Source organism: Esox lucius, chromosome 5 (genome assembly GCF_011004845.1).
Source record: "Esox lucius isolate fEsoLuc1 chromosome 5, fEsoLuc1.pri, whole genome shotgun sequence".
Taxonomy (NCBI): Eukaryota; Metazoa; Chordata; class Actinopteri; order Esociformes; family Esocidae; genus Esox; species Esox lucius.
In genome coordinates this window covers 36,172,388-36,194,302 of record NC_047573.1, presented here as the reverse complement: position 1 = coordinate 36,194,302, position 21,915 = coordinate 36,172,388, and the positions used below count along the sequence as shown (strand labels likewise).

Sequence of the window (21,915 nt, the reverse complement as noted above, 5' to 3'; positions counted from 1 at the left end):
CAACCTGAAGCTCACTGTATCCCTCTGCCAGTAAAGCCAGAATTGAACCCTCCTTTTCCTCACTCAAAGCTTTTCTTTTCAACTCCTTCGTCATGCTGAACAGTATTTTTTTTTAATCAAATTACATTTGAGGTACTACCTGTACTGTTTTTGTCATCCAGCTGGTCCTATTGCAAGAGGATAGTGATGTCCACAGCAGTGGTTTTTATACTTTTCCACGTTAAATTAGATTTGGTTCAGGTAATCACCTAATCAGTGCTGTGTTGTAATTTAACAGACACTGGAATGGAATGGCTGCCATATGTAGAGATGCAGATTTAAGAAAAATTAGGAGTGGTCTCTACATTTTTTACAGAGCTATACACACAAAAAGTTGTCAATTTTACAGGTATTAGCATAGAAATCAATCCATTATTACAGAGGAAATACACAGATCAGCCATAACATTATATTATGACCACAGTGGAGTCCATGCCTCAACGGTCAGGAATATTTTGGCAGGGGGACCAGCACAATATTAGGCAAGTGTTCATAATATTATGGCTGTTCGGTGTATTTAATGGAAAGGTTGGACATGTTGGTGTGGAGAGATTTTGTTTTTGAAAAGAAATGTTCAGAGCAAATCTTCAACAACCTCTCCCCTATTTTATGGCTTAGAGGTTCCTTTATAACGAAATAACTGTGAAATATGTGAAGTTATTTGCAGACAACCATCCATTAAAAGTATTACTATTATATAATTTGAAATATGGAAGAAGGGCTATCCATTACAGGTACAATACATAAGCTTTTTACGGTACCACTAGCATAAATACAAAATGAAATGACCAGTAGACATATGTCTATATTGACAAGTAGACATCAATATTGTTCAATCAATAGCAACAATAAACTACATTCTTTATTTTAGTGTGTTTGAGACACCTAAATAGATAAATGCTGCAAAAAGCTATAAAAGGTGGCCATTAAAAACCCTGCTTTGAGAAATGCACAGAGCAAAACGTTTGACAAATGGTAGCTACACGTACCCGTTGCTAACAACAGAAGAGTGGCCAAAGCGATTGACGTCGCGGTGCAGATTGGGCTTAGGCAGGACCTGCCACTCATCACAAGCTGAGAGAAGAACAGAGGGAAATATAAATGCAAAAGCTGTTATTGAAGCTCATACTGAAAGTCGGTTTCAATTGAATAATAGGTTGTTTTATTCTCTGATGAGTACAAACCAAAATGCTAAAATAGCCTATACTACTCAATTATATATTCATTCATCATCAGCACAGCTTACACCAAGTGATGTAGGATAGTTTCATTTAAATAAACAGAAAGCTATTTTTAAAATGAAATTTGATGAGTTTAATCTCCCCACAGAGTTGATGCAGTTTGTTAGGACACCTTTCCGCATATCCTTGCCAACTGATGTCAGGCATGAAACATTTTGAAAGCAGAAAAACTACCAAATGATCAAGAAATGTCAAATAGAACATGATGTTATCCACAAAGGGTTTTATATGTTATGAAAAGAAACAGAAAATAAAGCAGAACGCTGGTTCTCAGAGATGTGCCAAGTATGTGACGTTGCCTTTGTGTAAATAAAATAAAAAGATAAAGCTATACAAATAGAAAGGAGTTGAATTTACATTTAAATGGAAATCAACTGGGCTACAGTGAAAGTAGTACAATGTTACACCTTGCAAAAAACATGACATTTCCATCTGCAAAATGATTATTTTTGAGAAAAATTATAGGCGTTAATGACTGAGAAAATGTAACTAAAATGGTAAACAAATAGAATTAGGTCAGAACTGGCCCCATGCTGCAGCGGAATACAGTACATACACCTCAGACAGTGGTTTGACTCCGGGACAGCATTTGGCCAAAATCTGTTAGCAGGGTTTCAAACAAAAAAATCAATTAAGGAGCCATTGGCTCCTATAGGGGAAAAAAACAGGCGCCAAATAATTTTTTAAAGAGCCACATAACAATGCACTTACTTTTATTCACCTTGTTGTGTGCATGTCTCTCCTCTTCCGACTTATGAACTATATACAGTCAAATTCATTTTTTTTACGCAGAATCTGACCCAGTGTCACTGCCACTGACCATGATTATGTCCATATCACTTGGCCACTGAGTGTAGTTTGGCCGTCTCCTCTTCTTTTTTGCAGAAAGCCAGTGTTTGACACATGGTTCAGGATCAAACTGTTCAAGTGATGGGCCTTCAGTGCTGATCCTGATCAAATCTTCCAAGATTGACACATGGAGTGAATTGCGTAGTTTAGATTTGAACCTGTTTTGAGCTGAAAAACCACATTCACACTGAGCAGCCGAAATTGGTAGGAAAAGCATTCTCAACGAGATGCAAAACATTATGGAAATCTGTGCAGTATGACTCTTTTGTTAGTAGGACTTCCCACAAGCTGCAATAGGATTTATCTGAAAACTGTCCTTTAACAAGGGTTTTCAACATTCTCCATTCTGCCTGTACAGCAGTGATGTCACATCCATTTTTCAGCAAGATGTCTTGATACCATTTCAGCAGTGTGTCAATTTAATTTACCCCAAAAGTGTAGAAGTCGTTTGGCCAAGAATCATGACAAAAGATTGAGAAGCATTGAATGATCTCTGTCCCTTGTGTGTTTTTGTGCTGTCTCTCATTATTTCAAACCTCCTTTCAAGCTCCTTAACTGTAATGTCTACAGTTTCATCAGTGAGGTGGTTTAGTTCTTCACTGAAACCTTGGAGATCACAGCCTTTCAGCTGTATGTTTTGAAAAGAAATGCCCACGTAGTCAGATGAGGCTGCTTTTTTCTGCCTTCTGGTCTGTTTTTCTCTTTGGGCTTTGTCCTGCTGCACCACATTTTCATGCTGAGAAACTGAATTTAAGTTTGTGTGACTGAGAAATTCCTCCAACTTTCCATTTCTCACTGGTTTGTCCTTCATTCCCTTGATTGTACAAACACGGGAATCAATAGCTGCTTTAGCCTGAGGTAGAATAAGCGAGTTCTTCTGAAGCACAAGACTCAACTTTGAGATTTCTCCAAACAGGTCATGGAGAAAGTGACAATATATAGCCTAATCCGTAGGAAATGTGCATTTCACTTTGCACGTTCACTAGCCTACTGCAAAGTCAGTAGGCTATCGTCAACCTAATCTTTGCAGCCGACAGAAAACACTTGTTTATTAATAAACAATTAAAATATCTCATTGCAAACCATAGACCATAGCATATAAGAGGCACAAACAGAGTGGAAATTGCATGCGCGGCTCGAAATGGCTGTTATTTCAAATAGAGCATATTTTAAACAAATCGGTTAACCGGTTTCAACCGGCTAATGAGGCTCCAAACTGCGACTGAAATTTCTGCCAAGGTAGCCATTGGCGACAATACAAATTTACTCCCTTTGATTGTAAAATGTGCATCCTACGTGCATGTTTTATAACCAGTAGCCTATCGCTTCATTTGTTTTGTTAACGTCATTCATTTGTACATAGTCTGGCCCCCTTCCACTATGGCGAAAACTAAAAATGTTCTTGACCGACCGCCAAGCATTTGCGACCATTTTAGTCGCAGTTTGGAGCCCTGTGTTAAATTATAAATGTTTCAAGACACAGATCTAAAATCCTGCCTGATTAGAAATCCCTGTACCAGGGTTTGTGTCTCAAAACCCATGGTAGAATATTTTAACATATGCTCTTTACTTAGTTAAAAGCATTATTACATTTTTACAAATTCAAGAATTGACCCATTTTAGAAAAAACTTACTCAAAAACACATCAAATTAAGACCAGTGGTTCTAAATTAATTACAATACTAAAACAATTGGTTGCTTTTAGTCAGTATCTGGTAAAGGCTCATTTGGATGCAATTACAGCCATGAGTCTATTTGGATAAGGTCTCTACCTGCTATGCAGATCTATACACAGCAATTTCTGCACATTCTTCTTTGTAGAATTGCTAACACTCCAATTCAAATGGGGACCTTTGTTGAATAGCAAATGTCAACTCTTACCAAATATTCTAATATGGATTGTGGCGCAGCCTTTGACTTGGCCACTCCAGGACATTGACCTTGATGCTTTTAATCCAGTCCAGTGTGACTGTATGTTTGGGTCACTGTTCTGCTTGAAAATGAATCTTCCCCCAAGTCCCAGGACTCTTGCAGACTTCAGCAGGTTTTCTGCCAGGATTTCTCAGTACTTTGCTGAATCCACAAACTTTCCATGTCCTGATGCAGAGAAGCATCCCCATAACTTGATGCTGGCACCATCATGCTTCAAAGTAGGGATGATGTTCTCTGTTATGTGTGGTGTTAAGCTTGTGCCAAAACAGCTCCTAGCGTTGTGGCTGTATTTTGGTCTCAGAAGAGTCTCACACATGTCTTCCAGTAAACTCTAGCTGAGTTTAATGTGAGTTGTATGCTTTTTAGCACTCACCTATGGATTCCACTTCTGTGAAGCATCTAGGCTATTGTTGCAGCAGCACAGTGTCTCCCAATTCTGCCACTGAAGACTGCAACTCCTTTAGAGATGCCATTAGACTCTTAGTGCCCGCCCTCCTTTTCATATGAATACTCAGTTTTTGAAGACAACCGGTTCAAGGCAGTCTCACTATAATGGCATATTTGCTCCATTTTTAAATAATGGAAATTACTGTGCTCTGGATAATATTCAATGCTATCAACATTTTCTTATATATTACCCCTGATTAAAGAAATTGGAGAACCTTATTCAGGACGTTTTCAAAGTCTCAATTTGTGTGCTTGTTCTTTTATCACACAAATGGGCACAGAGGCAACATTATGAGAACACCCACTCCCCCTTTGCATGTTATGAAGAAGCGCTCAAGTTAAAAAAAAGCATGTAACATTTAAAAAAACATGTATTTCGAATATCTGAATGCTACTGAAATTATAAAGACACTTGACCAATGCACATCCCTAGCTGTAACAAAATGTAGAGAAGTACTATGGGGGTTAATGCTTTTGAGAGCCCATGTAAAGCATCATGTCATATAACATTTAGTAAGCTAGCAAAAACATTTAGTAAACTAGCTCGCCTCGACTCTACTCACTTTGGGAGCTTTTCCACTGCATGGTACCAGCTCGACATGGCTCTATCCGCCTCACCTCGGTTAGTTTTCCACTGCAGATCGTACCCTGTACCCGCCCATAGTAACATCACAGGTAAACTGCCGTGATGCCACCCCCAACGGGACTCACACGGGAACAACAATGGAGATATCGTACACCTAATACTGGTGAAAAGCCAGCATTTGCCAACTAACGTAAACCCTGCAGTGAACAGCAAAATATATTGAATGAACTCCAATTTTCTTTTAAATTGACAAGCTTTGAACGTAAAGTGGCAAATCAAAAGTAAACTAAATCTGGAAAACATGGTCACGGACCCTGTCTGAACAAGAAACCCGGCAAGCCTAATTCAGCAGCCCCACAATAGAAAGTGCCGCCCCCTCGAGATTCAAACATGGGTCGCCCACCAATGTAAGGCTTTGTCCACCGAGCTGTATATTTGCCGGGTGTCAGTATAGCCTTGTGTCTATCCTGAACAAATCTTCTTTTGCCACAAATCCTCTTTTAAACTGACTAACGTTTCTTACTAAGTTTACCTCCAGTACAAACAGCGTCTATGTATGGCGTTTGAAACTGGCCATTTTAACAGGGTATTCGCCAGTAATAAGCTTTACCGCTATCTGCTAACTTACTGGACTAGTCATAAGAATTGAGCAATTGCTAGCAAGACTGAAGATGAACTTTTCCATGCTAGAAACAGTCGCAATATAACTGTATACAGTTTCAGTTAAGGCTTACTATAACGTAACTACTGTATGTTGTAGCCAGCAAATGTGTTTGTTTATCCTGACCCAAAACGCATGCACGGATGCATACTTCGAAAATCCAACAGAAACAGTTACAATATAACCGTAAACTGTTTTATCTTAGGATTACTATAATAGAGATACTGACGGTTTTTGTCTATACGGAATAATTCATAACACGTACTTCGCTTCGCCTGCAAGGAGATACGACCTCGGGACATTTAGTTCATAAGTCCGCTTCTCAAACCACTACGCTATTAAACAAGGGGTAGTCAGTCACACACTCACTCACTCAGTAAGAGACATTCGCTCTTCCATGCCGGCTCCGCTATCGCCGTCCGGCAAAAACAGTGAAAAAGTAGAATAGAGTTAACGCCCTGCTATATAAAAGATGACGTAACTGCATCTTCTGTTAGATTTAAGTGTATACACCTAACAAGTCAACACCAACACATTTAAAACAACCTACATAACCTCTCCATCCCGATAAAAAGGTATAAATAATTGCCTTATTAATTGCCGGCTATAATACCACACCGACTGACTCAAGAGTAGCCTACTACTACAAGGCAGCATTTAAACCGGTAGTAGCAAGGAAGCACGCATGAGCAGTAACTTTGGTCTTAATAAATTGAAGACTGCAAAAATGATTAGAAAGCTTGGTAGGCTGCTTCTGTTTGGCTTGACATTACTACTTTGACCAGTGCAATGTATGCCAGTTAGCCTATAGAAAGACCCAGAGGAGGAAAAAGACAAGGTCATTTTGTAGGATACATCTTTGTGGGTCTCTCACGGGGATAACGAATTGATTTCAACGCCAGTGCATAAGTCCTAACCTAGTGGAGTTTTGGGAAAATACGATTGCTTAAATGACGAGTCTGGTCCTATGCACTGGCACTGAAATAAACCCATTTCAATGCAAGGACTCCTGGGACAGACCCGCAAAGATGCGCCATTCTCGTCTCATAAAACCCTTCTCTGACACTTGATGGCTAACAGCAGAACAGTTGTTTGGCTTTGTTGCACCCTTTGAGTCACTCTTGCCCAATCAGAAGTCTTCCTTGTTTTTATGTCACCTTTTGGTATCGCCTCAGCACACTAACCCTAACCCTAACCCTAACCTCAACGGAGCATATACTAAAAAGTATCTGGTACACAAAAGCAAAAAGGGCGAGGCATGTTAAGGCTTACTATAGAGTAAGACTGTAGAGTCGAGTCGGTACCATGCAGTGGAAAAGCACCATAAGACAGCCAGTACATAAAAACTAGTCTTGACGTGTTGACCTGGATACGTTGAATCAGGAAGTTTTAAACATAGTACTAAGTCATGTTTGCATTCCACATTTGATAATTCAACATTTGACATGGACAATCTTCCCAATTCCGGATTGCGATGGAAACGTGTAAAACTTAAAACCTTATATCTTATACTTCTCTTGGCAGCATATAACCTACACAGGTCAGTTTCTTGGAGCTACATCTGGACTAGCTTGAGATATTACCATACACCCATGTTCTCTTTAATTAAAAGAGGAAGGAAGCATTTCAAAAAGGTTTGAAAAACAAGCTTGTCTTGAAGAATAAGATATCATGTTCCTTTTAATATAAAAGTTCCAGTATTTTCTATAGTTTTCTACTTTTTCTATTATGCATTCATGAATACTAACCTGTACAATAACTTGCACAATCAGAAAAGCTAGTTTGTATCATCCACTGTAAAAAAAAAGATGCTCCATTGAATATAACCGTGTTTCAGTGATGAGGTAATGAAACAGAAGAGTAGGTGGGGTCTGGCACGTACCAATGTCATAAGCCAAGAAGTCAGCAGAGAAGCACTTGGCCCCGTTGCTGAGCGATGTGTCATTGTGCGTGTTGCCTCCAAACACCAGCAGAGTCCCACTAAGGAGTACAGCTGAGTGGAGGTAGCGAGGGAAACCGCTCTCTTGTAGGATGGTCCTGGAAACCCAGAGAGGCCCAAACACATGGTTTTCTTACAGAAACAGGATAGTAAACAGAAGATTGAGAGCTCTAATATCAGTTTCAGGTAAAATATTGTGCTGATTGAGTCTACTGTTGTGTCCCTAAACAAGACACTTCAATGAAACAACTGCACTGAAGTTGCCTGAGAACACATTTGCATTTCTATCAACAACCTGGAAGCAATATCCATAGCTCAGGTATAAAACAACAGTTTGGTCACATTGCCGGCTTGGGGATTCGATATAGCACTTTTGGATTATTGTTCAGATGCTCAAACCGCTAGATTAGCTGCCGGGTTGGATGGTAAGCAAAAAGAAAGGTTTGTGTTGAACAAAAAAGTTTCCCATATTGATGTCCAGTCACCTTAGTACACTAACACAATGTGAACCTCCCTTTACAATGCAAACAACATGCGTCCACTCACCAGGTGCGTGTGTTGACCTGGTAGCGGTACAGGTCATCCACTAGTCCATACTTGTTGGCAGGCAGAGCCTTGTAGCCCCCGTGGACATACACGCTGCTGCTGGCACTGTCAAACGTGCTGCTGTGACCGTACCCGCCCTGGGCCACCGCTCCCTTGGTCTCGGGCACCAGCCAAGTATTTGATTCTGAGGATAAACACAGACATTAACAATAAATCCATTTTTCTCCACGCCCAATTTCCGATGACGGCCAGTCGTCACAGAAACTCCAAATCAGGCGCGGGATGTCCAAAGATCAACACGTGCTTCAAGAATATCTCAGAAGCCAGTCTAATATGTATGATGCTGCTCACTCAAACCAGCGATATACAGTGGGGAGAACAAGTATTTGATACACTGCCAATGTTGCAGGTTTTCCCACAAAGCATGTAGAAGTCTGTTATTTTTATCATAGGTACTCTTCAACTGTGAGTGACGGAATCTAAAACAAAAATCCAGAAAATCACACTATGATTTTTAAGTAATTCATTTGCATTTTATTGCATGACATAAGTATTTGATACATCCGAAAAGCAGAACTTAATATTTGGTACAGAAACTTTTGTTTATACATTTCATACAGTTCTTGACCAGGTTTGCACACACTGCAGCAGGAATTTTGGCCCACTCCGCCATACAGACCTCCTCCAGATCCTTCAGGTTTCTGAGCTATTGGGATCAGGTCTGGACACTGGCTTGGCCATTCCAGGACCTTGAGATGCTTCTTACAGAGCCACACCAAGCTCTCTTCAGGTCATTGACCAGGTCCTGCCGTGTAGTTCTGGGATGATCCCTCACCTTCCTCATGATCATCGATGCCCCACGAGGTGAGATCTTGCAGGGCGCCCCAGACCGAGGGAGATTGACCGTCATCTTGAACTTCTTCCATTTTCTAATAATTGCGCCAACAGTTGTTGCCTTCTCACCAAGCTGCTTGCCTATTGTCCTGTAGCCCATCTCAGCCTTGTGCAGGTCTACAATTTTATCCCTGATGTCCTTACACAGCTCTCTGGTCTTGGCCATTGTGGAGAGGTTGGAGTCTGTTTGATTGAGTGTGTGGACAGGTTTCTTTTATACAAGTAACGAGTTCAAACAGGTGCAGTTAATACAGGTAATGAGTGGAGAACAGGAGGGCTTCTTAAAGAAAAACTAACAGGTCTGTGAGAGCCGGAATTCTTACTGGTTGGTAGGTGATCAAATACTTATGTCATGCAATAAAATGCAAATTAATTATTTAAAAATCATACAATGTGATTTTCTGGATTTTTGATAAACCTATGATAAAAATTACAAACCTCTACATGCTTTGTAAGTAGGAAAACCTGCAAAATCGGCAGTGTAACAAATACGTGTTCTCCCCACTGTACATGTTCCACAATTGACCAATGTCAATACTATACCAGTGTAATCTGGCATGAATAAAATGTCAATAAAAATTCTTCTGATGATGCTTCAAATTTCAGCAAATGCAAATTCAATAATACAAACGTTATCTTAAAATTTGAATAACAAAAAACTCAAAAATAATTCAGATAATGAATGGAGAATGTAGAAATTATACAATATAAATACACATAATTTTTCTGTAATGTAGATAAGGTTTACAATTCTTAAATATAAACGTAGTAAAAATTAAATAAGACTTGAACAAAACTGCAGAGAAAAATGTTAACAATTGACCAATAAGACACACCAAAAAAATATTATTAGTAAAAATGACTGGAGCCGACAGCGATTAATACATTGTTGCCTATGATCAGCTGATACAGATTGCTGGTCGATGTATCATGCATCGCTAATAATACCTTCAACAGTAAAACCTCTGACACTGAAAAAATTTAGACCTACTCAGGTTGTACTCCTGCACATTGCTGATGTAGCTGTATACAGGCGAGTAGCCAAAGAACACAACCATGACAGGGTCCCCGCTCTCCAGGGTGGCCACATGGGCCGAGTGGCCTTCCACGGCATAGATCTGGCCATGCGGTGGCGGCATCCCTGTCCTCTGTGACCAACTGCGACCTGCCACATTGAACACCCACAGCTCGTCCGTCACATTGCCTGTGCCCGCCTCCAGCTTGCCACCAAACATGTAGATGTCATCCTGAGCAGAGAGTACACATAGACAAAAGTATTAGAAGACATCTTAATAATCATGGTCTGATGAAAACCATTTAACTTTCACTCTCACATCACAAACATGTTACAGTGGATATTAAAAGTCCACACACCCCTGTTAAAAGGCCAGTTTTTTTTATGTAAAAGATTGAGACAAAGATAAACATGTCATAACTTTTAATGTGACCTATAATGTGAACAATTCAATTGAAAAACAAACTGAAATCTTCGAGGGGGAAAAATGAAAAATAAAAACCTTACAATAACCTGATTGCATAACTGTGCACACCCTCTTATAACTGGGGATGTGACTGTGTTCAGAATTAACCAATCACATTCAAACTCATGTTAAATAGAAGTCATTACACACTTGCCATAATTTAAAGTGACTCAGATTAATCACAAATAAAGATCAGCTGTTCTAGTAGGATTTTCCCAACATTTTATTAGTTGCATCTCAGAGCAAAAGCCATGGTCCGCAGAGAGCTTCCAAAGCATCAAAGGGATCTCATTGTTGAAAGATATCAGTCAGGAGAAGGGTACATATGAATTTCCAAAGCATTAGATATACCATGGAACACAGTGAAGACAGTCATCATCAATTGGAGAAAAACAGAGACATTACCAAGAATTGGACGTCCCTCCAAAATTGATAAAAAGACAAGAAGAAAACTGGTCAGGGAGGCTTCCAGGAGGCAACATTAAAGGAACTGCAGGAATTTAAGGCAAGTACTGGCTGTGTGCTACATGTGACAAAAATCTCCCATATTCTTCATATGAATGGGCTATGGGGTAGGGTGGCAAGACGTAACACCTTTCGTACAAAGAGTAACATCCAAGCCTGGCTGAAGTTTGCAAAAACAAACATGTGGTAAAATGTGTTATGGTCTGATGAAACCAAGGTTGAACATTTTGGCCATAATTCCAAAAGGTATGTTTGGAGCAAAAACAACACTGCACATCACCCGAAGAACACCATACCCACAGTGAATCATGGTGATGGCAGTATCATGCATTAGGGCTGTTTTTCTTCAGCTGGAACCGGGGCCTCAGGGTGGAGGGAATTATGAACAGTTCCAAATACCAGGCAATTTTGGCACAAAACCTTCAGGCGTCCGTTAGAAAGCTGAAGATAAAGAGGAAGTTCACCTTTCAGCACCACAACGACCTAAAGCACACATCCATATTGTTAGTTACCGGGAATGTAACATGCCCGGAAGGTTTCTTCGGCGTCGGTAGGCTAGGCAGGGGCAGCTGAATACGTAGCACTGCTCTCTCAGTCATGCCCGCAAACTCCACGCGGAGAGGGAGCGGGCGGAGAGAAGCAGCAGAAGAGAGGTCGTCATCAAGTTCTCCCCAGAGAGAGGGAGAAGCGCAAGACCCGCCACCCCAACCCACGTGGGAAGGGAGCGGGTCTGAGTCAGGGGAGTCGGGTCCTGCGTAGGAGCATTCTCCTCAGACATCTCGTTGTCGTCGTCGCTGGAATCCAACATGGCGGAGACGTCCACTTCCTGTTCGAAAAAGTTAGTCCTCTCTACACATGTAGAGAGGGACAAAGCAGCAAAGGAGGACAAAGCCGGGGTGTCGGTGAGACCCTTGAGAGCGTGAGCTGGTCCCAGGCTGGAAACACATGAATCAATCAAAACACCAAGATTACGCACAGTAGAACTCAGCAAGCATTTGCTGAATAAAAAGGGAGGGTGTCCTCTGTGCTCACGGGTCCTATATAGGGGCACACGTGCCCTGACTGGCTGCCGCATCTTGCATAATATGTTTTCAGTACGGCCGCTGATGCAGCCAGGGTAAACCACTAGGAGCTAAAGCCCCTCTAGGGGGCAGAGCTCCACAACATATAATCACAAAAGCATGGTTTTACCAGAAGAAGATGAACGTTTTGGAATGGCCCAGCCACAGGAGATGTCCTTGAAGTCTGACAGATTTGGAGCGCTTGTGCAAAGAAGAGTGGGAAAATATTGCCACCTCAAGATATGCCATGCTAATATACACCTACCCACAAAGACTGAGTGCTGTAATGAAATCAAAAGGTTATTCAACAAAGTATTAGTTTAAGGGTGTGCACACTTATGCAACCAGGTTATTGTGATTTTTTAATTTTTTTATTTAATTTTTTTCAAATAATTCAGTTTGTTTTTTCAAATGCTAAGGCCAGGCTGGATTAGCTTTCTTGTTCATTGATTAAAAACATGGTATGTACAGATATGTTATCAAACATTTCTATACTATTGATGATGCGTGAACAATGCTTCCCACCTCCTTTGTATCGTTCATCCTTTTCTGGACCAAATTACTGCTGTGCAAAATACAACCATGATTAGTAAGTGGCTTAACTTTGCCGAACTGGTCCCAAGTAAGTTGGTGGAGCTACTGAGACGTCAGATAGAACAATATGCCCCATCTATACTTCATATCTATGGGAACAATAATGGAGATATCGTACACATGCTTCCGGCGAAAAGCCAGCATGTGCCAACTAACGAAAACCCTGCAGTGAATAGAACATTTTCTTTTAAACTTTGAACGTAAAGTGGCAAATTAAAAGTAAACAACTTCTGTTAGATTTAAGGGCACACACCTAACAACTCAACACCAACATAGTTAAACCAACCTACAGTGGGGAGAACAAGTATTTGATATACTTTCCTACTTACAAAGCATGTTGAGGTCTGTAATTTTACAGACCTCACACTTCAACTGTGAGAGTTTAAATAATTTATTTGCATTTTATTGCATGACATAAGTTTTTGATCACCTACCAACCAGTAAGAATTCCGGCTCTCGCAGACCTGTTAATTTTTCTTTAAGAGGCCTTCCTGTTCTCCACTCATTACCTGTATTAACTGCACCTGTTTGAACTCATTACCTGTATAAAAGACACCTGTCCACACACTCAATCAAACAGACTCCAACTTCTCCACAATGGCCAAGAACAGAGAGCTGTGTAAGGACATCAGGGGTAAAATTGTAGACCTGCACAAGGCTGGTTATGGGCTACAGGACAATAGGCAAGCAGCTTGGTGAGAAGGCAACAACTGTTGGCGCAATTATTAGAAAATGGAAGAAGTTCAAGATGACGGTCAATCTCCCTCGGTCTGGGGCTCCATGCAAGATCTCACCTCGTGGGGCATCGATGATCATGAGGAAGGTAAGGGATCAGCCCAGAACTACACGGCAAGACCAGGTCAATGACCTGAAGAGAGCTGGGACCACAGTCTCAAAGAAAACCATTAGTAACACACTACGCCTTCATGGATTAAAATCCTGCAGCGCATCCAAGGTACCCTTGCTCAATGTCCAGCCCCATCTGAGTTTTGCCAATGACCATCTGTATGATCCAGAGGAGGAATGGGAGAAGGTCATGTGGTCTGAAGAGACAAAAATGTTGCTTTTTGGTCTAAACTCCACTCGCTATGTTTAGAGGAAAAAGGATGAGTCCAACCCCAAGAACACCATCCCAATCGTGAAGCATGGAGGTGGAAACATCATTCTTTGGGGATGCTTTTCTGCAAAGGGGACAGGACAACTGCTGGATGGATGGGGCCATGTATCCCGAGATCTTGGCCAACAACCTCCTTCCCTCAGTAAGAGCATTGAAGATGGGTCGTGGCTGGGTCTTCCAGCATGACAACGACCCAAAACACACAGCCAGGGCAACTAAGAAGGGGCTCCGCAAGAAGCATCTCAAGGTCCTGAAGTGGCCTAGCCAGAAAATCGTTGGAGGGAACTGAAAGGCCGTATTGCCCAGCGACAGCCCAGAAACCTGAAGGATCTGGAGAAGGTCGGTATGGAGGAGTGGTCCAAAATCCCTGCTGCAGTGTGTGCAAACCTGGTCAAGAACTACAGGAAACGTATGATCTCTGTAATTGCAAACAAAGGTTTGTGTACCAAATATTAAGTTCTGCTTTTCTGATGGATCAAATACTTATGTCATGCAATAAAATGCGAATTAAAAAAAATCATACAATGTGATTTTCTGGATTTTTGTTTTAGATTCCGTCACTCACAGTCGAAGAGTACCTATGATAAGAATTACAGACTTGTACATGCTTTGTAAGTGGGAAAACCTGCAAAATCGGCAGTGTATCGAATACTTGTTCGCCCCACTGTACATTTATGAAGTGAAAGAAAAATTATACATAATAAGATCCATGAAAACTAAAGTTGGGTAAAGCGATAGCCACGTTTTGGTGTTGTTGGGAAGGTAAATATTTTTTCAGTTATCGTCACCTAGAATACACGCCATTCAAGGCTTCATTAGCGTTATTTTTGCAGCAGGATAATATGGTGGCAGCATTCAGATTTTCTTTATCACAATAAAAGCCATCATTTAAATGTATAAGGTAGGGATGAGCATGGTTAGTCGAATATTCGAATACCCCAAATGTATTTAGTATTCGAATACTTGCGTGTGTATTCAATTAACCCCCATTTTTTACGTATATGTATTTTTTTGGTTGAAATAAATAGACTTGAATGTAATTAATAAAATTCCAATCAAAAAATTTTTAAAGACGTATTTATAACATGCGCACCGTTACACGTGTTTGTTGTTTACGTTCCTCAATCAAAGCGGTAGTAGTGTGGTGGGGCCCAGTCAGTTAAAATGACGCAATATATACTTAGCCTACTGTTAGCAAGTGGAGGAAAGTTAACTAATTCAAGGGAAGATGGAATATATTTACTGAATTAATGTTACCTCCAGAAAAAAAATGTTTTGTGTTGATTAATATTGTCTTCTAGTTCTGTAGTTTTCCATGTCAACCACACGGCTTCCTTCATACACGCAGTAACTTTTTTGTCACACGAACGGTAATTGAGCCGATGTTACATGAGAACAACACAGTCTTTCGCGTGTTACATAATAGCCTCGAATGGCCATCACTATCGTCACCTATATTAAAAGATACTGTATCCATGTCTTTCACAAATGGCTAATTAGCTCTTAAAATGGCCAGTGGCAAAAGAGGATTTGTTCAAGATAGACAAAAACTTGGCTGGCTAAAACCTTCAGTAGGTAAGCCTAAAACAAAACTGTTAAATTCCGACTATTTCTGGTGGATTTTCAATGTCATTCAAGAATGGCTAATAAGCTGTTAAAATGGCCAGTGGCAAAAGCCATACAGTTCATAGATGCTATTTGTGGTGGAGGAAAAAACTTAATAATAATGTTATTCAGTTTAACACAATGGTTAATGGAGTCTAAAGAAATATTCAAACTTGAAATTATGTTAATGCATGACAATTACAGTCATGGCCAAAAGTGTTGGCACCCCTGAAATTTCTCCCGAAAATCAAGTATTTCTCATAGAAAAGTATTGCATTAACACATGTTTTGCTATACACATGTATATTTCCCTGTGTGTGTATTTGAACAAAACAAAAGAAAGAAGGAAAAAAAGTAAATTGGACATAATTGCACACAAAACCCCAAAAATGGGCTGGACAAAATTATTGGCACCCTTAACTTAATATTTGGTTGCACACCCTTGGAAAAAATTACTGAAATCAATCGCTTCCTATAAACATCAATAAGCTTCTTACACCTCTCGCCCGGAATTTTGGACCGCTCTTCCTTTGCAAACTGCTCCAGGTCTATCATATTGGAAGGGCGCCTTTTCCCAACAGCAATTTTAAGATCTCTCCACAGATGTTCAATGGGATTTAGATCTGGATTCATTGCTGGCCACTTCAGAACTCTCCAGCGCTTTGTTGCCAACCATTTCTGTGTGCTTTTCGAAGTATGTTGGGGGTCATTGTCCAGCTGGAAGAACAAAGATCTCGGACGCAAACCCAGCTTTTTGACACTGGGCCCTTCATTGCGACCCAAAATCCTTTGGTAATCCTCAGATTTCATGATGCCTAGCACACAGTCTAGGCCCCCAGTGCCAGAGGCAGCAAAACAACCCGAAAACATCTTTGAACCTCCACCATATTTGACTGCAGGTACTGTGTTCTTTTCTTTGTAGGCCTCATTCCGTTTTCGGTAAACAGTAGAATGATGTGCTTTACCAAAAAGCTCTATCTTGGTCTCATCTGTCCACAAGATGTTTTCCCAGAAGGATTTTGGCTGACTCAAGTACATTTTGGCAAACTGTAGTCTTGCTTTTTTATGTCTCTGTGTCAGCAGTGGGGTCCTCCTGGGTCTCCTGCCATAGCGTTTCATTTCATTCAAATGTCGACTGATAGTTCGTACTGACACTGATGCACCCTGAGCCTGCAGGACAGCTTGAATTTCTTTGAAACTTGGGGCTGCTTATCCACCATCCGGACTATCCTGCGTTGCAACCTTTCCTCAATTTTTCTCTTCCGTCCACGTCCAGGGAGATTAGCTACAGTGCCATGGGTTGCAAACTTCTTGATAATGCTGCGCACTGTGTACAAAGGAACATCTAGATCTCTGGAAATGGACTTGGTTCTCAAGTCCTCAGACAGTTCTCTTCTCCTCTTTCTGTTGTCCATGCTAATTGTGGTACACATAGACACACAATGCACAGACTAAATCAACTTCTCTCCTTTTTATCTGCTTTCAGGTGTGATTTTTATATTGCCCACACCTGTTACTTGCCCCAGGTGAGTTTAAAGGAGCATCACACATGCTTGAAACAATCATATTTATCCACAATTTCGAAAGGGTGCCAATAATTTTGTCCAGCCCATTTTTGGGGTTTTGTGTGCAATTATGTCCAATTAGTTTTTTTCCTTCTTTCTTTTGTTTTGTTCCAATACACACAAAGGGAATAAACATGGGTATAGCAAAACATGTGTTAATGCAATACTTTTTTGTGAGAAATACTTGATTTTTGGGAGACATTTCAGGGGTGCCAACACTTTGGGCCATGACTGTATATAATGTCAAGAGGCTATACCAACACTTGGCAGATGTATAGCTTGGTGGTGTAGTGGTTAAAGACAGCCTTACACGTGGGTAATCTGGGTTCAAATCTCTGGAGGGCAACAAAGATCAATGCTTTTTATTGCGGGCCGGCTGAACTAGGCGTGCCTGGTTTCTTGTTTTTTTCAGTTCAAGAAGACTGTTGTGGTGCTTGTACCTGGTAGGTGGCGAGGGAGTGGCCGTATCTCGGCAGGGGACCACTGTTGCTAGGCATGGTGTTCCAGATGCCACTTTCCAGGTTATAACTGGGGATCAAAAACAAATACTTCAATTTCACTTTTAACTATAAATATAATAAATAAAACTCACCATCTGAAGTTAACTTGTTGTTTTAATCATCACATTAAAGGATTATAAATGTTAGAGTTGCCCACAACCAAAATACAGGCGTAAAACCAAACGCATCCAGTAACAATTCCTTGAAAACTTGATTTCCATGTTTTCTATATAGTGTTAAAGGAAATACATTCAATGGGAACAAAACAATACAATGTTTTCACTTTCATTAAACCTGGATATTAGACCAGGACTAAGCTTAACCATTACATGTTTACACAAAACAATCACATATTGAAGAAAACCTTCAAAATAATACTCAACAATGATCATAACAAAAAAACAGAAGCCATGGTTTAGACTATCTTTCCCAGAATTCCCAGGATGTCCAATTTGCTGGGGTCAGAAGACAGAGACTTACTTCAGAACCATCTGGAAGGAGCTGTAGTTAAAGGTGTATCCGCCCACTACCCACATGACCTTATCCTGCACAACGGCTTTGTGGGATGCCCGGGCCAGCGAGGTGCCAAAGGGCTTCACACTCGGCAGCACCCAGTAAGACTCGGTAGATGGCACAGTAAGAGAACAATCTGGACCTGTGTTTCAACCACACACACACACACACACACACACACACACACACACACACACACACACACACACACACACACACACACACACACACACACACACACACACACACACACACACACACACACACACACACACACACACACACACACACACACACACACACACACACACACACACACACACACACACACACACTTAGTAGAAGACACTTGGGCACATACTAAGAATTTTACATTAGCATTATTAGTATATGAATTCAGGCCCAACCTACAAAATGCATTGAATACAATAGGGGTACATGAGCGCACGGTGGTGCCTAATGACTGGGAACCAGCCCTTCGCTTTGGCCTTGATGCCCAGAAAATCATTGTACGCCCTACGGCCACCATGGCCTTTGTGCCCCAGCCACTGTGAAAAACCTGGTCAGCAGTTTGTTCAAAAGTTTGCTTGTAGTTTGCAGTTAAGAACAACCACAAGAATGGACTAGATGCAGATAAGCAAACTAGCTAGTTATGGATAGATAGCTGACTTATTTAGTGATTACCTGAATCAAACCTCTCCATTTTGGAAGGTCCATTCATGGGCAACTGGGAGGTGGGAAAGTTAGAGAATACACCTGAACGCTTTTTGAGAGCTCAGAGAAATAACATTAGGTTTGACCATCACTCAACATGGCAGCGTTTGTGATGAAATATTACAAAACAAGAATTACTTTCTCCGCGCACAAAAAGGTCAGTATATTTGTTTATTTAGGTCATACTCATTAGCGCAGGTGATTGTGATGTTAAAGTATACTTTGCGGTTTACTTTTGAGTAACTGAGGTAATTTTGTGCCTAGCCTTAATGTTACTTAATGTCAATACCATAGCCTGTTTGTTGTCATCATGTGAACGCTCCCAAAACGTCTGAAATGAAACAGATTCCAGAATCTATAAACATTTTGAGGGAGGAGCAGATGTAATTTCAAGGATAGAAACATGACAATGTAACTTTTTGTCAAATATACATCAGTTATAATAAGTTACTATTCAAAATATGATATTAAAAAAGTGAATAATTTATGTTTTTATGCCATGCATGTTTTTTTCTTATCAGCAATTCAAGTTGTTTAATACTCTTATTTCACTCAATGGCCTTTGTACCCAAAACATTTTTTGTGAAACCGAAGGCCAAATGGCCTTGCCCCAAGCCTGCTGGGAACCATAATTGCTTTTATTGCTCAGGTTTCAGTCTATGATATACAGCACCAGCTAAAAGGTTTGGACACCTACTCATTCAAGGGTATTTCCTATTTTAAATAATTTAAAATAGGATTTGTCAGAACCACAGGACAGTTTTGGAATTCGCCTCAGTCCATCTTAAATGAGGTTGGGCCCAGAGAAGGAGGCGGTGGTTCTGGATCTTGAATATATGGTTTGTTCTTTGCATGGTAGAGTTTTAACTTGCATTTCTGGATGCAAAGACAAACTGTGTTCACAGACAATGTTTTTCGGAAGTGTTCCTGAGCCCATACAGTGATTTCCACTACAGAATCGTGTTTGTTTTTAATGCAGTGCCGTCTAAGGGCCCGAAGGTCACAGCCATCCAATACTGGTTTTCAGCCTTGTCCCTTGCATACAGAGATTTCTCCGGATTCTCTGAATCTTTTAACGGTATTAGGTACCGTAGATGAGATCCCCAAACTATTTGCAATATTTCATTGAGAAACATTATTCTTCAATTGCTGCACTATTTGCCCACGCCTTTAACAGAGTGCGGAACCCCTCCCCATCTTTACTTCTGAAGGACCCATCCTCTGTTGAATGATCTTTCAATACGAAATCAGGTTTCTGACCTGTTGCCAATTACTGACCTAATTAGTTGTGTGATATTCCACCAGGTTTAGATATGTGGAATTACACAACTTTTCCAGTCTTTTGTTGCCTCTGCCCCATGTTTCTTTAAACGTGATGCTAGCATCAAATTGGGCATATACACTGCCAAATAAATTACAGGAACACATCATCACAGACAATTAAACTTCAAGGATATCAATCTGTCCAGTTAGAAAGGATAAGCGATTGTGAATCAATGTGACCTGTTTTGGTGGAAATTTAAGTGACAATAGGTACACTGGAGAGGCAACAGCAAGAAAAAAATATTGTTTTGCAGGTGGTAGCCACAGACATTTTCTCTCTCCTTATCCTTCCTGAATGATTCTTCTCTAGTTTTGTGTTTTGCTAGTGTCCTTGTCACTACCGGTGGCATGAGGCGGTACCTGCAGCCCATTCAGGTTGCACAGGCAGTCCAGCACCTCCAGGAGGGCACATCCATATGTGCCATCGCAAGAAGATTTGCCCTACATCCTACAGTGGGACTTGTGCTGCGCACCGTGTACCTCAATTGGCATGCGCCAGTGAACACCACAGACTGTCTAGGAGCTCACTTATACCTTGATCCAGGTCCAGGAGGAGATCCCCCAGGACACCATCTGCCGTCTCATCAGGAGCATGCCCAGGCATTTTGTGAGGGCATACAGGCACGTGGGGGCCCACACACTACTGAGTCACATCAGTAGCTGTGATGAAATTCACGCAAGTTGGAACAGCCGGTGATTTCAATTGTTTAATTTGATTTTCGGTGTGAGTTTGAATCCAGCCCTCAATCGGGTGGTGATAGTGGTTTTCATTGACCGTTGTTAGGTAATTTTGTTCTCAACAAATTACACAATATACAGTAAAGATTTTGATCTTTAATATGTGACATAATTAAGGAACAGGGGCATATGACCCATGTCACATGCCCCCAAGAGCAGTTAGTAAGAAAAATATGTTGTGGGACATGGTCTTTTTTGCACAAATGCCTTCTTGAAGATGTGAACTTTTGTCTGACTCAATAACAAACTAGTATGCAAACTGTAAATACGAATTAAACTTAAAATTCAAACCCTTGTTTAACCAGGAAAATAGGACTTTTCCTGCAAGACATGATTTGCTAAGATACTGAAGGGGCCGGACATGCTGACATCCTGAGTTCTGATTGGTCTATCAAGGCACTGGCTTCTGTAATAATGCTACTACTTTGTCTGTTTCATTGCAATCCCGGGATTTTCAAACATGGAACAGTGTGAACGTGTTGCTAGAGCTCTAAACCATATCACTGCCCTGAATTTAGCCGGTGTTGTCCACGAATCTGAGTGGGAACAAGTTGAGAGAGAATACTTTCTGGAGGACAATGATGCCATGACCCTATCTGACACAGAAAAGCATAGTAAAGAGCGTTGTAAACAAAGGCAACAGACCAAAAATACCTTGTATGTAATCAGAGGATATTCCGTCTGCCGCGAAACATTCCTACCGTACATGTATACAGGTAAGTAACATTTGCTAACTAGCAACAGATAACTAGAAATGCAAAGGACTTTGACAACTTTCTGAAAAGGAGTTATCCAGCTATAGCTACCAATGTTACTGTTAACAGTTGCCAACTAGGTCATGACTAACTTACCAACTAGCTAACATTTCCTGGTTTCTAGCTTGATCATTGGGTAGCTTGCATTTCTTCACATAATGAGCAAGTCACTTAGTTTGAAAATAAACTACCTGATTGACCGGTAATTCATCCAGGTGTGTGTGAATATGACTAGCTATCATGTTTACACTGTCTTCACAAAAGTGAGCATGTCACTTTTGTTTGTTGTGAAACTTACCTGGCAATAAATCTCTCTGATTCTGACACGTGATGTGGACAACCCAGTGCAT

General features: G+C 40.8%; 1 protein-coding gene across 2 annotated transcripts in view; it reads right to left on the bottom strand.

Annotated features, from left to right (window-relative positions):
- atrnl1b (attractin-like 1b) overlaps nt 1-21,915 on the bottom strand; it is a 264,456-nt gene that overhangs the window by 228,706 nt on the left and 13,835 nt on the right. For both annotated transcript variants that reach the window (XM_020045075.2, XM_029119865.2), the window contains exons 6-11: nt 18,003-18,177; nt 17,463-17,550; nt 10,126-10,381; nt 8,241-8,424; nt 7,638-7,792; nt 1,029-1,113 (exon numbers count right to left, since the gene is read on the bottom strand). In XM_020045075.2, coding sequence (XP_019900634.2) covers nt 1,029-1,113; nt 7,638-7,792; nt 8,241-8,424; nt 10,126-10,381; nt 17,463-17,550; nt 18,003-18,177 — 943 coding nt within the window. The remainder of the gene's footprint in view (nt 1-1,028; nt 1,114-7,637; nt 7,793-8,240; nt 8,425-10,125; nt 10,382-17,462; nt 17,551-18,002; nt 18,178-21,915) is intronic.